The sequence below is a fragment of the Emys orbicularis genome, chromosome 9 (assembly GCF_028017835.1).
Source record: "Emys orbicularis isolate rEmyOrb1 chromosome 9, rEmyOrb1.hap1, whole genome shotgun sequence".
NCBI classification, from domain to species: domain Eukaryota; kingdom Metazoa; phylum Chordata; order Testudines; family Emydidae; genus Emys; species Emys orbicularis.
The window spans coordinates 34,555,859-34,573,379 of NC_088691.1; the positions used below are offsets into that span (position 1 = coordinate 34,555,859).

A 17,521-nucleotide genomic window follows, 5' to 3' on the forward strand; every position below is an offset into this window, starting at 1 on the left:
ATTCTGTTCAATAGCTGCTGAATATAATGATTTTTTTTTCAAATTAATCTCAAGCTCATTGATTTACATTTCATTGTATTATTCACATAGTAAACTTCCTCTTAGCAATGGTAGAGCACATACAGATGATTGCTACTAAAAACAAAACAAAACCAAAAAATCAGAGGGCAGGGCTATAAATTCCATAATGAAACATAAGTATTAGTATTTTATGTGGTGGTGTGTATGTGTTATCATTTGTGTGTGTGTATGCACTATGTAATAAGAGATAATACAACCATCTAAACCCTTACTCTGATGAATAGTCCCATTGATGCAAAGAAAGAGCTGATTCTAGGGGCACAGGCTATCTACTGAGAAAACATTTCTGTCTGTTCATGGGATAAACGCTCTCGTATAGGCAGAAGTAGTGCTATGAGAAACATGGAGAGAGGAAGTTTTTTGGGTAAATTGGTCCCAGATTACTTAGGGCTTTAGGGTCAAATTTTTAAAGGTAACAGTGAGATGAGCAACACCAAAATACCTTTAAAAATCTTGGCTTTAGGGCCTAATCCAGCTACCACTGAACTCAGTGACATGTTTCCCATTCACTTCAGTAGAAGTTGGGTCTGGTTATTATATGTCATAACCAACATTTTGAACTACAACCAAAAAGTGAAGAGTCTTTGCACTCTATTGAGTTCTGGTACTAGATTCTCATGAACTAAAGGTTTGCACCCCACAAAAGTGACAAATGCTCTACACTAGCTGAATCTTCCAGGAGCAGTGCAAGAGGAACACCAAGTAGTTTGTATTGTTGTGATCTGGATATGAAATTACAAAGGAATGGGGTGATGAGGTCCATACTGGAAAGAAATGGATGCAGCCACAAGGTCATCTGTAGTTAGAAAAGGTCCCTATGTGCTACAGCTGTCTCTTGGCAATGGGAACAGTGATAGGCCCAGCATGATCTATAGGCAAAGGCAGAAATAAACCATCCGTGTAAGTCAGACTTAGCCCCATCCATTCCTCAAGATGCTTTCACCAACCCATCAGCATTACATTTTACCTGATTTGAGCCTAAGCCAGTTTGTTCCTGACATGCCTTGATCACTGTCAAAAGGTGGAAAGTTACCTAGTTGAACAAAACAGGAGATGTAGGTCTGAATGTTGTCTGTAAGTTGGTGACATTATGAGCGAGGACTTCATATGGAAAAATGGCAAAAGCAAAATAGCTTATTTTGCATAGCTCTAGCCAATACATTGTGTACCATTACAAAGTCGTAATTTATTCACAAGTGCAGTACAGTGCTATATGAGAAAGCGCAATTACACTTCTACCCCAATATAACGCGACCCGATATAACACGAATTCGGATATAACGTGGTAAAGCAGCACTCGGGGGGTGGCGGGGAGGGCTGAGCGCTCCGGCGGATCAAAGCAAGTTCGATATAACACGGTTTCACCTATAATGCGGTAAGATTTTTTGGCTCCCAAGGACAGCGTTATATCGGGGTAAAGGTGTAATTGTGGTTTTTTTTCCCCTTCTGCCATCAGGTAAGAATGGTGATATCTCACTGTGTGACAAAAGTTGATCCGTGTGTTTTTAACCAGTGTGTGATACATGGCTTGAACTTGCTATGGACTATGTGTTTTTGAAGCCTAAACTCGCTCTACAAGTATGATATAGCAACTACAACTACAGATATTGCTGGGGTCTGAATAAAGATTTGTGTTCTCACTAGCTAGTGTGTAAGTCCAGGATTCTGCCTCTTGTGGAGTCAGAGTTTTGGCCTTTCCGTGTTAACTTCTGTTTCCAGATGGACCAAACTTTTGGAAACAAAGGGTGATCTTCTTTTACAAAAAAATTGTTCCTACTCATTTCCCATCCCAATACATTTTGCCTATATGCCAAATAATATCAGACTACACATAACAAATGTAAACTAGATAGTAGAAATTATGGCTTTTAAGACAACATATGTGTGACCTCATTTACTGAGTAAAATAGCTTAGGAAGATTAAAAAAGGATTAGATATTTACAGTGTGCATAAAATATGTTTGTAGTTACACCCATAGGATATAATTATAAAAGTTATTAATCCTCATGCTTCAGGGCATAAACTAATTAATGGACAGGGATGGGGAAAATGAATTCCTCCCATGATATAGGAGTCAACAAAAATTTGTGATCGATGACATTGAAGATTGCTAAGAGATAGAACAGCATGGACACGTTGCCATGGACTGTTCAAAGGAGGAAATTGTCAACTAGGAGTGTCAAGAGAAATGTGTCAAGCTCACATCTAGAACTTGAATGGAACAGATCTCTGGAGGTAGAGATGTGCCTAGAGATGCGCTGACCCAATCGTGTCCAAAAATTGGAGTTGAGAGAATGTGATAGTTATATTAACATGCAGAGATGCCTTCGTAAGAACATAAGAATGGCCATACTGGGTCAGACCAAAGGTCCATCCAGCCCAGTATCCTGTCTACCGACAGTGACCAATGCCAGGTGTCCCAGAGGGAGTGAACCTAACAGGTAATGATCAAGTGATCTCTCTCCTGCCATCCATCTCCACCCTCTGACAAACAGAGGCTAGGGACTCCATTCCTTACCCATCCTGGCTAATAGCCATTAATGGACTTAACCTCCATGAATTTATCTAGTTCTCTTTTAAACCCTGTTATAGTCCTAACCTTCACAACCTCCTCAGGCAAGGAGTTCCACAGGTTGACTGTGCTCTGTGTGAAGAAGAACTTCCTTTTATCTGTTTTAAACCTGCTGCCCATCAATTTCATTTGATGGCCCCTAGTTCTTATATTATGGGAACAAGTAAATAACTTTTACTTATTCACTTTCTCCACACCACTCATGATTTTATATACCTCTATCATATCCCCCCTTAGTCTCCTCTTTTCCAAGCTGAAAAGTCCTAGTCTCTTTAATCTCTCCTCATATGGGACCCGTTCCAACCCCCTAATGATTTTAGTTGTCCTTCTCTGAACCTTTTCCAATGCCAGTATATCTTTTTTGAGATGAGGACACCACATCTGTATGCAGTATTTAAGATGTGGGCGTACCATGGATTTATATAAGGGCAATAAGATATTCTCCGTCTTATTCTCTATCCTTTTTAATGATTCCTAACATCCTGTTTGCTTTTTTGACTGCCGCTGCACACTGTGTGGACGTCTTCAGAGAACTATCCAAAATGACTCCAAGATCTCTTTCCTGATTAGCTGTAGCTAAATTAGCCCCCATCATATTGTATGTATAGTTGGGGTTATTTTTTACAATGTGCATTACTTTACATTTATCCACATTAAATTTCATTTGCCATTTTGTTCCCCAGTCACTTAGTTTTGTGAGATCTTTTTGAAGTTCTTCACAGTCTGCTTTGGTCTTAACTATCTTGAGCAGTTTAGTATCATCTGCAAAGTTTGCCACCTCACTGTTTACCCCTTTCTCCGGATCATTTATGAATAAGTTGAATAGGATTGATCCTAGGACTGACCCTTGGGGAACACCACTAGTTACCCCTCTCCTTCTGAAAATTTACCATTTATTCCTATCCTTTGTTCCCTGTCTTTTAACCAGTTCTCAATCCATGAAAGGATCTTCCCTCTTATCCCATGATAACTTAATTTACGTAAGAGCCTTTGGTGAGGGACCTTGTCAAAGGCTTTCTGGAAATCTAAGTACACTATGTCCATTGAATCCCCCTTGTCCACATGTTTGTTGACTCCTTCAAAGAATTCTAATAGATTAGTAAGACATGATTTCCCTTTACAGAAACCATGTTGACTTTTGCCTAACAATTTATGTTCTTCTGTGTGTCTGACAATTTTATTCTTTACTATTTTTTCAACTAATTTGCTCGGTACTGATGTTAGACTTACCGGTCTGTAATTGCCGGGATCACCTCTAGAGCCCTTTTTAAATATTGGCGTTATATTAGCTATCTTCCAGTCATTGAGTACAGAAGCCGATTTAAAGGACAGGTTACAAACCATAGTTAATAGTTCCGCAATTTCACATTTGAGTTCTTTCAGAACTCTTTGGTGAATGCCATCTGGTGCTGGTCACTTGTTACTTGTAACCTCCCCTAGTGACACTTCAATCTGTGACAATTCCTCATTTTTGTCCCCTAAAAAGGACGGCTCAGGTTTGGGAATCTCCCTAATATCCTCAGCCGTGAAGACTGAAGCAAAGAATTCATTTAGTTTCTCTGCAATTACTTTATCTTCTTTAAGTGCTCCTTTTGTATCTCGATCCTCCAGGGGCCCCACTGGTTCTTTAGCAGGTTTCCTGCTTCTGATGTACTTAAAGAACATTTTGTTATTACCTTTTGAGTTTTTGGCTAGCTGTTCTTCAAACTGCTTTTTGGCTTTTCTTATTAAATTTTTACATTTAATTTGGCAGTGTTTATGCTCCTTTCTATTTACCTCACTAGGATTTGACTTCCACTTTTTAAAAGATGCCTTTTTATCACTCACTGCTTCTTTTATATGGTTGTTAAGCCACAGTGGCTCTTTTTTAGTTCTTTTACTGTGTTTTTTAATTTGGGGTATACATTTAAGTTGAGTCTCTATTATGGTGTCTTTGAAAAGTGTCCATGCAGCTTGCAGGGATTTCAGTCTAATCATTGTACCTTTTAATTTCTGTTTAACTAACCTCCTCATTTTTGCATAGTTCCCCTTTCTGAAATTAAATGCCACAGTGTTGGTCTGTTGAGTTGTTCTTCTCACCACAAGAATGTTAAATTATGGTCACTATTTCCAAGTGGTCCTGTTATAGTTACCTCTTGGACCAGATCCTGCGCTCCACTCAGGACTAAATCGAGAATTGCCTCTCCCCTTACGGGTTCCTGTACCAGCTGCTCCAAGAAGCAGTCATTTAAAGATTTGAGAAATTTTGTCTCTGCATTTCGTGCTGAGTATTATTGAAATCCCCCACTATTATTGAGTTCTTTATTTTGATAGCCTCTCTAATCTCCCTTAACATTTCATCGTCACTATCACTGTCCTGGTCAGGTGGTCGATAATAGATCCCTACTGTTATATTCTTTTTAGAGCATGGAATTACTATCCATAGAGATTCTATGGAACATGTGGATTCAATTAAGATTTTTACTTCACTTGATTCTACATTTTCTTTCACATATAGTGCCACCCCTCCCCCCCCCCCCCGCACGACCTGTTCTGTCCTTCCGATATATTTTGTACCCCATAACGATTGTGTCCCATTGATTGTCCCCATTCCACCAGGTTTCTGTCATGCCTATTATATCAATATCCTCCTTTAACACGGGGCACTCTAGTTCACCCATCTAATTATTTAGACTTCTAGCATTTGTGTACAAGCACTTTAAAAACTTGTCACTGTTTATTTGTCTGCCCTTTTCTGATGTGTCAGATTCTTTTTAATGTGAATGTTTCTCACCTGATCTGGCCCATACTTTATCCTCTTCCATCCTCTCCTCCTGACTAGAACCTAGAGAATCTCTATCAATAGACTCTCCTCTAAGAGAAGTCTCTGTCTGATCCAAATGCTCCTCTGCAGCAATCGGCTTTCCCCCATCTCTTAGTTTAAAATCTGCTCTGCAACCTTTTTAATGTTAAGTGCCAGCAGTCTGGATCCACTTTGGCTTAGGTGGAGCCTATCCTTCCTGTATAGGCTCCCACATCCCAAAAGTTTCCTCAGTTCCTAATGAATGTAAACCCCTCCTCTCCACACCATCGTCTCATCCACGCATTGAGACTCTGAAGCTCTGCCTGCCTACCTGGCCCTGCGCATGGAACTGGAAGGGGCCATATCACCACCTTTTAAAGAAGGGTTGGCACCCCTTTTCCATGAAAGGAACATTAACCCACAGAATTAGGTTTCCAGATACCAGAGTGATGGTTGTCTTACAAGAACCTAGATAGACAAACACAGCAATGATCTGCAGGTTCTGCTCTACCTGTGGCATTTAACCCAATGGGACAGCAAACATGTGGTTCAGAAAAGCTTGAGCAGGACTGGTATTCCATACTGTGAATGGAGTTACACGTTCACGCTAAGCTAGTATAGGTCAGAGTTCTCTCTGCATTTTACCTGATAAAATATCTTTAAATATGTACCAGGAAAAACTGAACCAACTCCTGCAAAACAAGCCCACTTACCCTTTAGATCACCGCAGACAAGACTATTCCTGTACACCCTCTCCTCTTCTCACTCACCTGGAACTCAGTAGTTGCTCTGCCTCTCTCCCTGCTCCCGTTTCTCACGTGCAAGACTCCTTATTCTTTCATGCAAAGTATCAGAACATCCCGTTCCTTGCCTATCTCTTCTCAGGTGCCAGCCTGAGTGTGTTGATCTCAGCTCCAACTGCCTTCCCCTGGTTGTTCCCAGCTTGAGGGAGAAACTCACAGCTGGGAGAGGAGAGTTATATCAGAAATCCAGACAGAATAAGGAGCTGCGTTCCATGCAAGGAAGGAACAGGAAAGTAGGAACTGGTTCCACCTGAGTTGCAACTTCCTGATAGCCAGAAACCCTCCTTCCTTCACATAACATCCTTGAGTGGCTACCAGAGAATATACAACATTAGTCAGACTATCTGACCTTAGGTGCTGTGAAACAAGCATGGTATAAATGCCTAGAGTAATAAATACATGACATAGACCTGAGGATTCGATCTTTCCTGGGAGATAAAGGCCTTCATTCTTTGCATAAGGTGCACAGCTTCATAGTTGTCTGTTTGCTGAATCTGCAGCACTCTGTGTGGTTGCCTTTTCTGGTAAACACTCTCTTTCAAATTGAATTTATTAATTTCTGGCAGGAAATTAGCCTGTGTCAGTATACCTGAATGCACCGTCATGTATTTGTGATGGAGGGAATATACAGTTCATTGACAAAGACAAAAGACACAGTTTTCCTGACTTGCAAACACATCACTTTAGATGCTATTCCATGATCTTTGGGTAGAATAAGTTGCTATGAGGCACTGGTTGTTTGGAGACATTGTGGAACATAAACAGAAAGCTGCTCTTGTATTTGTTCTGTAGGCAGTGAGAACAATGCTGTGTAATTAAAGGCAGATCAATGTGGGTTTCAGAGTCTGCCTTCTCTACAAGCAGGGTTTTGAACTTAACTCTCTAGAGGTACCGTTAATCTAAATCACTTATTTACTTGAAGAGGGACAGAGTTTGAAGGTTATAGAGACCTTCAAGCCAGCATGTAATGAACAGGTTTATTCAGCCTGAATAGAAGTAGATTGGCATGGATGCCATCACTCTGTTCCTGCTGTTCTGGGTTCTTTGATCTCTGGGAAGCCCAGATTGACTCACACTCAGCTGTGCAGATGAAAGGCTCCTGCCAGGGTGCCATACCCAAGAATTCGGAGTTGGGGTATGAGGGTGCAGTTCAGAGTTGGGGTAAGAGGGTGGGGTAAGAGGGTGCAGCGCCCATGAACATAATAAAATAGGGATAATGATAGGAAGCTACTTTTGTTAAAGTGCTTTGAAATCTAAGCCGAGTTAAGTGCCCGATATTATTATTTATTATTTCATTTTGAATTATGTCAGGCATTAAATGAGTTTAAAAGTTACAAATTGGTTGTATACAGTGAAGTAGTATAATGTGCCCCAATTTGACATTGAGTAGCTGTGCAAAATGAGAGGAGCTTACATTTCTACGAGGGCAAAAAAGGAGGGTAACAAACACAGGAAGTAGGAAGACGTAGGGCATGGCAGGCTCCTTCCACACGTTGTCTTTGAATCAGTCAAAATTATACCTATTTCACCATTTGTCCTGCTCTCTGTGGAGTTGGAGACTTGAACTCTGGTGCTGAAGTTTCTTATGCTAGGTTTGAATTTGGGCCTTCATTATGATTTCTATTTATTGCTCTATTATTTTGACTGTTAGGATTTTATGAAATACTGAGCCCAGTCGTGCTACATGATGCTTTACAAACCAAAATGACAGGGAGCTTACAGTTATCATCTGTGATTTGATCTTAGCAAGTCCCTATCCCAGGCTGTGAGCAAATCTTTATTTTATAAGTAGACAATTGGAGAACACACTCTTGAAGTTAGACCTGAACATTTATCTATTTATATAATTTGCTGCTAATTAGGATTCTCCACTTTGGTCAATAGGCTGTTACATATTGAGTTCATAAAAGTTTGTCTTGGGTTCTAGTGCTGTCCTCTCCTTTTACCAATGGTCCTGACTGAACATTGTTTGCTTTCTTGATTGTTTTTCAGTGCATTTTTTGATTGTTTTCTTTTTTGCGGGGGACATTGGTTAGATGGAGGATGGGAAGAAATGGCTAGCTTTAATTGTAATTGACTCTGGCTCGAGTAATCTGCAGGCTGCAGTTAAACCTATAGGTGATCAGTTCTGCTTTCAGTAAGTGGCATCCTAATGAGAATTAAAAACAGTGTTGAAGTAATTTCAAGCTCTGTGTTCCCATGGAACTATACATTCACTTGTGTGCCAGTCTTTGGATGAAGACATCAGGATGAAAAGTTAATAGAATTGCTTAGCATTTTGGCCCTGACCCAGTAGAGCACGTAAGCACATGCTTAACTTTAAGGCTGTGAATAGATCCACTGGCTTCAGCTACTCACATGCTTAAAATTACATGCCTTGGTGGATTCATGCCTTATGACAGTAGATGTAGTTATACCCTGGGTAAATAGAAAATAAGGTATAATTTATTAATAGAAAAACTATGAAAGCAAATTTTCTGAATGACTATTTTGCTCTCACAAGAGAGAGCCGGAGGGAGGAAAAGTCTGCTTGAGTTGTACCTTTAACTGCATGTATAGCTGAATTTGCTTATGTTTATTAATTAGTACAATAATCTCCTGGTAATTCATTCTTTTTTCAGTATATCTTTTCCCCATTTAAGTATTACTTTCTTGGTGCTATATCTTTTTATTCTTGTGTGTTTTCTAGTGTAATTAAGATTGAAAGCTCAAAGGGGTAAAGCATGAGTAACAGACGAATGAGAAATTAAAACCAGAATTGTACTAATTCCAGGTCCTGTCTTCCCAAGGAACTAAAAAGTCGCTTCTCCACTCTTGTGATGGAAATTTACTGGTAATACTATTTTGCTCTTGCATAGCGCTTTACATTTTCAAAGGGCTGTACTACATTACCTAACAGTTGCCTGTAGACTGTTGCCTGTGTCTCCTTTGATTTATCTCTCTGGTATGCTGAAGTTCAGTAAAGGTAATGCAGCAGTCAGAAAGAAGTGTTATAAAGTGTGACAAACCCTATTCCCTCTAGGGTGTTCATCTGCCATAAAGTGTATTTCACATCTCTTTCATTATGTAATGAGAGGTGTTAAGTTCCCTTTTTACGCTAAGATGATACAACCCCGAGCTGACTACACAGACTCTGTCTTGCCTGAAGCCAGAGGAGATCTATCAATACAAAACATGTTCTGTGAGGGGGAGCGGGCAATGAGACTGTTACAACTAGCAAGACTAGGATGGATTTCCTAATACACTCAAACTGACCTCAGCAAGGTCTCTCTCTAGTTAAACTTGGCAGGCTTTGGATATATATTGCCAGATTAGTTTCTTTAAATACTAAGTAGATTAGTAAACAACTTGATTTAAGGAAATATACTAGAGAAAACTGTTGAGAGCCTCAGGAAAGGCTCTAGGAGCTTTAGGGCGAAACACAGAAGATTAATCAGAAAGCAGTGTCTGGGGAGGCAGTTGTGAATCCATCAAAAACAAGTGTGCAGAGGAAGTTTAAAGAAAACTATCAAGTATCTGGGAGAGAGAGTAGGATATTGAATGGCATTAGGGCTCAGAGAGCTCTTTGAAGGTGGAAGGAAAATGCCAGAGGAGCAAAAATTAAATAAATCGATCAAATGTACAAGTAGAGGGAAAAGACAGTTAAACCATTTGGAGTGAAGATATCCAAAAAGTTCAGTCCTGACCCTGCTCCCTTCACAGTCCATGGTATATTTTGAAAAAAATATAAGATCAGGCTTTAAAAATAGCTTTCCGTGTTTTAGGGCCACCAAATCCTCCTATTCCAACTCTTCATGGTTGTTCAACCAACCATCAGAGAAAGTGTCACTTTTGTCATTTAAAAAACAAAACAAAAACAGAAAACATTATGATAAAAGAATGTTAAGGTTGCAAAGTCAAGCATTCAAGAGTTAGGCGATGCCAGAATTAAGGTTGCCTATAACCTGAGTTTGGCTCCATTATGTGTATGCATTATGATACACTCTTTAAGTACACAATGGCATACTTTTTCCCCCATGGGACCCCTGCCTCATGCAGAGCACAAGACAGTATTTTCTGGTTTTTGGATTCTTGACTTTCTGATTCTTAAGTTTCTTCTGATGTATTTTTAAATGTTTTTCCTATTGAAAAAACAAAAACTCCCCACAAAAAAATGACAAATTCTGTAATGTGGAAGTCTATTGACCCTCACCTTGTACAGACACTTGGAAGAGCAAAAATAACTAGCATCAAGGCAGTGTTTACAAAGTTCAACTTAGCTGTACCAATTGTTATCAGAATGGGTGGTGACAGATTCCTGAAAAAGTCCTCTGTGGTGACCTGAAACTTGTAAAGGTCAAGAAAGGCAGGCAACACAAAGATACCCTTAAGCAGAATCTCAACTCATGCAACGTAAATATTATTAACTTTGAGGACACAGCCAAGGACAGACCTGCATGGAGAACAACTATCAATAAAGGTTATAAACACTTTGAGAAAGACAGATGCAAAAAACTGACTGAAAAATGGGCCAAGTGTCATGCCAAGTCTTCAGTGGGAGCCTGCACATTCCTGTGTGACATCCATTCGCAACCTGGCTCCTTGCAGATCAGATTATACAGCCACAAGAGAACTCTCAAGATGCTATGATGTCATTGTTGGATACTACGCACAGCCATACAAGTAGGCCATTATCTTCTTTGTATACCAGTACTAGAGGAGGGTGAGAGGCACACTTTTCAATAGGTTTATCAGCTATTTGCTGACTGCAGGGGAATGGTGAGACTTGAGACTCAAGACTCCTGGGTTCAGGTCCAGGTTTTGGAAGGAAGTGTGCTCTGGTGGTTATAGACCTTTCTGTGCCTGTACTTCCAGACTGCCTCCCTTCTGTTCCCTCCCCACTCCTGTCCAACCTTCCCACACACCCCAGCTTGTTTTCCTCCTTCTCTCGTACTCAATCCTCATCCCTTGGTTCCTGCCCTGTTTCCCTCTGCTGTCCCATACGCTCTGGTTCCTACAGTCTGTCTCCCCCTTCTGCCTCTTCTTCACCCCTGCAGATTTGAATCAGGGACTTCCTCCTACTTCATATTTGCTGCCTATTTGCTATCAGGGTAAGCACTGAGAAAGCATGGGAAAAAAATTCTATGCTGTCAGTTTGTTCCGGGGCCTTGTCAACCAGGATGAACATATGCAAAGAAAGTCCTGCTCTCAGACTCTGATATCCTGGGATGGAACATTTTCAGTTGCTCTGTGGGGATGGTGCACATGGAGTCCAGTTTACATGTAGGAGCTGCGAAGGGATAGAGCGTGTTCAGTATAGATGGAATCTTCAGAGAATTTAGCTGCCAATCTCTAACAAGTACCCGCTGAGCATGTGTGAACTGATTTTTTTTTAAGGTGCTTATAAGCGATAGAAATTGGGGCGAACATTTTACAAGAACATCAGGGCAAAATCCCTGCCAAATTTCAAGTCTCTGCTTTAAAGCACTGAGGCACTAGAACTCAGGGAATCTGTTGGAAGAATTCTTTTTTTTAACAAGGGCAAAGCAACATATTTTTCCCTAACCTCATTCTGAGAAACTATTGAAGCTGAGACTTCACAGACAAGTGAAGACTTCAGTCTCCATTCCTGTCTATCTGCTATCCACCATTTGTAATTATAGACAGAAATACATATGTAATATAACGAGAGAGAGAGAACAGGAATGAACCTGAATATTAATATAGCAGTCTGTTTTAGGGTTTGCTTTTAGTTTCAGACAAGAGGTGAATACATAACACTGAGCTTGTGAGCTTTTCCAAGTGATCCCAGAAGAACTTGTTTGCCAAATCTCAAGAAAATAGCTCATTGTAACACTAAACAAAGTATAATTGGGAGAAGGTTATTGCTTCTCATAACAGAGCACAGCTATTTACACACATTCTTTTTTTTTCCTGATGGGGAGTCTGATCTTTCTAGTGATTTACAAAATAAGTGTTAGGAAAACTCCTAGATAGCTACCATAGAAAATTAAATAAAACAATGACAAGGCTGGGCTACGTATGTTGAGGGAGAGATTTATGTAAATTCAGTCTGAACAGAAATGATGTAATAATGCAGATCAGTTTGGGGCTCTTTTTTTTCTTCTACATTTCAGGAGAGAAAGTGTAATAGCTGTCCATGATTGAGGTCAAGTAAGGAGGGAGGGTGTCATATCTTAATTCATCTAGCTAGAGTCTAATTTTCTGCTTCTTTGACCGGGTGGGGAATTGCACTGACAAATAATTTCCAGTAGGCACCAGGCAAAGCCGTTCACTTCTTTCCTACGGGAAAAGAAATCAAAACAGCCTTGCACTGATCAGCTGGCACATACTGCTGGATCAATGGTTGGCAATTTGCAGGGCTGTGCTGTAGATAAGGCTGTCACATTTTGGCAGGCTCATCACTACCAGTCAGCCACATAATAGCTGATAGGTACCTTTCAGATAAAGACAAGCTGTAGATAGAAAACTGAAGGGAAAAGGGAGGTGGAGTGGTTAAGGGAGGAAGGAAGAGATAGTAAATTGGAATTTCCACATCCTTGTGTTGTAATTGTGCTCCTTTGGACCAGTGTCCATTGAAATGTATGTAAATATAATATATATTAATTATAATATTTTTTCCCCAGAATACAAGGTAATAGCATATTGTCCACTAAAGCTCTTAATTTATAAAAGGGTATAGAACTGATAAAAAGTGAATTGTTTGTTACAATGAGGGTTAGAGTTGGGTAGCTGTAGCCTCCTGGCACAAAAACCACTCCACCCACTGAGAAGCCAAAATGAGACTCCATTCATCTTCTTACTACAGTAGTCCTCTGTTGTTTTGTGTGATCTGAATCTGGTGTAAAACATGGCAGTCTCCAGAAAAAAGTGCAGTGTTTGCTGACAGCAAATTTAGATGTAGCCTGTGTCCCACTCTTAGTAAAAAAAATCTTAAAAATCTAAATCTTTCTCTTCTAATTCTGCCTGCAGATCCACAGATTCAGTGGAGGCTGTAAGGAAAATCACTAGTGTTGGGGTGACAATGCAAATTAAATGATTTATTATTTATTTTGCTGTAGTGCCTCAGAGCCCTAATCTTGAACCAGGACCCAGGTGCTGTGCAAACAAAGAAGTAAAAGTTGATCCCAGACAAGGTGGTCTGGATGGAATGGTGTCAGAAGTGTTTCTGTGAACTGAAAGAAGCTCTGAGAAAAGATTTGGTGCTAGCAGTCCCAGACTTTGACAATGGTTTTCACAGACCCTTCAGACGTACTTCTTGGTTTAGTTTTGTCTTGATGCCTACTTGAACTCAAAGGGTTAAATCAGAGTAGAGCTGGCCTAGACTGGAAAGAAAATAAGGAGTAAGAGATAAGAAAGCTTCAGGCACTATCTTCAAGGCAGCAAAGAATAGTGGGGCCATTACTCGGAGATGCTGTTTCCAGGTTCCATCAGAGTTAACAGGTTCTGTTTTTCCAGTGCTGAGATCCTATAAAATCAAAAGCCCCAGACCAGTTAAAAAGGTGCCTCTGACAGAAAGGAAGTGGTGAGTGGTGAGTGTGCTGTGAGGCTGACCCACAAGCAGATCCTGACTGGAAGTCAGGGGTCTGCACCAAGCAAGCTGTAACTTGGTGTCCATGGAGAGGCATCAAGGCTAAGCTAAGTCTACCCAGGGGTTCAAGGGGGAGGCCAAGTGTGGGTAAACTGTTATATATGTAGGTCTGTTTGTTATTTTAAATCCTCTTCTCTAAGCTCTGTGAACCTTTTGGCAAAATAAATCATGTTTTGTTTGACAAGTGGTAGCACATTACACTGGAATAATTATGCTAATACTAGTTAAACTGCTGAGCAGGCCCAGTGTTAACTAGCTATTTCCAGAAGCCTGATGTAACGGGGTGCGCTCACCACTCTGGTGCCTCCCGCTAGTTGTCTTGGGAATTAGCTCTGCAAGGTAGTGCGCCCTTGCCACCGTCACTCCTGCTCTAGGACCCATGTCTAGCCAAGGACCGCAGCGTCCTTTTCAGCGACACTGCCCTCCAGCTGTGCCGCACTCTGTATTCCCCCCCTTCCAGGGGACCTGCAGTCTCTAGCCAGCCCCTTCCCTCAGTGGCAACTGCAGTCCATTGTCCTGGGGCCACTTCCCATGCGGCTCCAGCATCCTCTTCTGCCCTTACCTCAGGGCCTCAGCCTGCAGGCCCTAGCAGCCAGCCAGGAGCTCTCTCTAACTTCCCCAGTGCCTGCTTACAGCACTGCTCTGTGCACGGTGCTGGCAGTTCTCTCAGCTCTCCACAGACACATTCCTTCCTCCCTGGGCTCCCAGCAGAGAACTGACTCTTCTGCCCTGCAGCTCCCTTTTTATGTGGGCCTGCTTGGTCTTGATTTGCTGCTTCCTTCAGCCCTTCTCTGATTGGCTGCATCCGGCACAGCCTCCCTACCGCTGCTTTTAACCCCTTTCTGCCAGTGAGGGGCAGCTGCCTTATCACACCTGACAACATACTGACTAAGCCAAGTAATTGTTCACATATTAAGGAGAGCCCTGCCTTCTCTTCAAATAGCCTGACTCTGGAGTGCCTATTAGAAATTTCACGGACCTGCCAAATTTCTTTCTTCTTGAGGGAGACTCCCTGTTTTTTACATTAATTTTAAAGGAATTTTGGAAGTACCTCCTCTTAGGATGGAGCATTTTCCTGTGTGTTTCAGAAAGACATTTAAAATATTACTCTTACTTTTTGGAAAATCTTCCCCATTTAGAGTATCTTGGCTGGGAAACTGACCCTTTTTAATCCTGTGCACAGAGGATGATGAAACGTATACCTTCAGCAAGTTATAACACCATCCCTCAAGTTGAAAAGGATCTGCAAGTTGAAAATCCTAGCCTTTCAAACTATTTTCCAACTTGAGTTAGTCAATTCTAATGGTGCATTTCACCACTTTGTTGTGATTCAATGTCAGAAACTGTGGAAAAAAGAAGAGGAAAAAACTTTTCATTATTGGCATTCTGGGGAATTAAAGACTAGGAGCGAGAGAGCCACAGCAGCCGGCCGACATAGATTGTTTATTTAATTCCTCCAATTTGTTCACCTTAATGAAACACCAAAAGGTTTGAGCGAGCGGTAATTAACAAGAGAGAGCCTGCTTAATGAAACCAGTACAGGATGATATTTGTTTCAAGGATCGATAAAAGACTGTGAGTGAAGATCATCCTGGCATCATTCAGGAAAACAAACCACCTTGTGCCAATCAGTTGTCTGCTGCACATGCATGAATCTGTGTGGGGCATTTTAAATATTGCATCAATAGAAAGTCTGGGAAGGGGAAAGGCTTGGTAAATTTGGAGGAATCTAGTACTTAAGTTGTTAGTATGTCAAATACTATAATTATAGTTGTAGCATTCCTCTTCTGTGCCTTCAATAGTCATTACAAAAAATTGTAGTGAAATAATCTAATTAAAGTGTGCTTTTTCTTTGAGCGTGTATAGAGTCTGTTGTGCAAGGTTTCTTGGTATTCTGGTTATTGTAGCTTACGTGCTTTCAGGAAGGGAGAAAAACAATGCAAAACAAAACGTAGGACTGCATTCTCAGAAAGAGAAAAAGAAGCCAACTGATAAAAAGATACTTCACTGACAGTCCCTGGGGCCCTCCAGAGACAGAAGTTTGATTTCCCATTGCCACTAGTTGGGTTAGCAATTACTAGCCCAGTAATTAGTAGCAAGTTTCCAGATCGCAGTGCACTAGGCAACAATTTAGTTCCACAAATAAGTTACTATCAGAGAGGACTGGGTGAGAAAGGAAATCATGTCAGGCAGATTGTCCATAAAAATAAATAAGCAGTGTGACAGGGGTGTCTGTGTGCATGTTAGCAAAGTGAATGAGGAGGACAGTACATAGTAGATATAGTAATTAGTAGCAGACTGTAAGGTCTGACAATGTAACCAAATTTCAGACTAGCTGTGATGTTAGTTAATTTCCTTATCATAGAGTTATTATGAAATATTACCTTTCTACATCTATCAAAATAATTTTTATTTTGACATCTTTAATTGATGAAAAGGTTTAGATAATGGTTAAGTATTGAAAGATTGCTTTATATTGCCTGTTTCTGTTTAATAATTTTCTGTCACTAGATGAGGTTGTGGGAAGGGAGGAAGCAAAGAAACTAGAGGCAGCAGCTCCAGTTTCTACAGTGGCTGTAGGATATGGAAGCGGTTGTAGTGGGGAATTGGTGATTGGAAATGGTGATTTTTGACAAAAGGTATAGAGCCATATCAGAAACTGAAAGATTGCAGTCCAGCTCACTGATAAATTAGGGTGGCCTAGAAGAGCACAACCGGGGCCTACATAGGAATATTCCATGGCTGAGCTTGTGAATTCTCAGAAGAATTCTCAGAAGCCAAAGGAACGTCCTAATAAGGTATGAAGAAGTGAACCAGAAGTGCATGGTATAACAGAGAGGGCACAGAGAAGCCAAGGAGATTGCATACAAGTGCATGGAGAAAGCTATGTGATGCCTAGCGGGAAGGCTACTAAACCCCAGAGGACTGAGAGTCCACGGGAGCTTTTCAAAAAATCAGAAAGATTTTTTTGTTGCAAAATGGTTCCCATTTTTCTTTGGAAATGCATTTTTACAAAATTTTCCCAACCAGTTCTAGAGTTTATAGCAACAGAAAACCTAGCCAGAGAAATATTATCGCTCACAACTCTGCCTATATAATCTACACTATATGTGCTATCCTCACTGCTGTGGTACCTACGAACCTATAAAAAATGTATTAACTGTAAAATCAGCTAAAGCGCAGACTCACTGGATGGTGGTAATTTTTCATTCCTTCCTAAAGATTCTAACATTTTCTCAAACCTTTTATTGAACACTTGCATATTGCTATTGGGAACTATGATACAGTCTCCAAGCCCATAAGCAAGCCTGGGCTTAATCTTGAAGTTATCAGAGGACTGATTAGATGCTTAAAGGTAAGTTTTAGACTAAATGATTTGTGGACTTTAGCCATAATCAATAACACAATCAATTCACAGAGCTCAGCTCTCATAAAACAGAAATGTAATGTTAGTCCTGTGTACTTGTGTCCATTTATTGCTGAGTTTGACCCACACAAATATCCCCTGATATCAGAATCAAGTGATGCAGGGATTATTCCGGCACTGCAAACTCTTAAATACAGAAAAATGTACAAATTACTTCCCCAAGCTGGTTAAGGCATAAAACCAAAACTTTATTTCAATTTGTATCAATAAACCATTATTGCTTTTGGGAGATCAGTTCAAATGCTCATGTGCTTGACGACACTA

At 40.6% G+C, this 17,521-nt stretch overlaps 1 protein-coding gene across 1 annotated transcript in view; it reads left to right on the forward strand.

Moving 5' to 3' along the window:
- PCDH11X (protocadherin 11 X-linked) overlaps window positions 1-17,521 on the forward strand; it is a 665,297-nt gene that overhangs the window by 547,981 nt on the left and 99,795 nt on the right. The window contains exon 7 of the mRNA XM_065410330.1: window positions 12,705-12,725. Coding sequence (XP_065266402.1) covers window positions 12,705-12,725 — 21 coding nt within the window. The remainder of the gene's footprint in view (window positions 1-12,704; window positions 12,726-17,521) is intronic.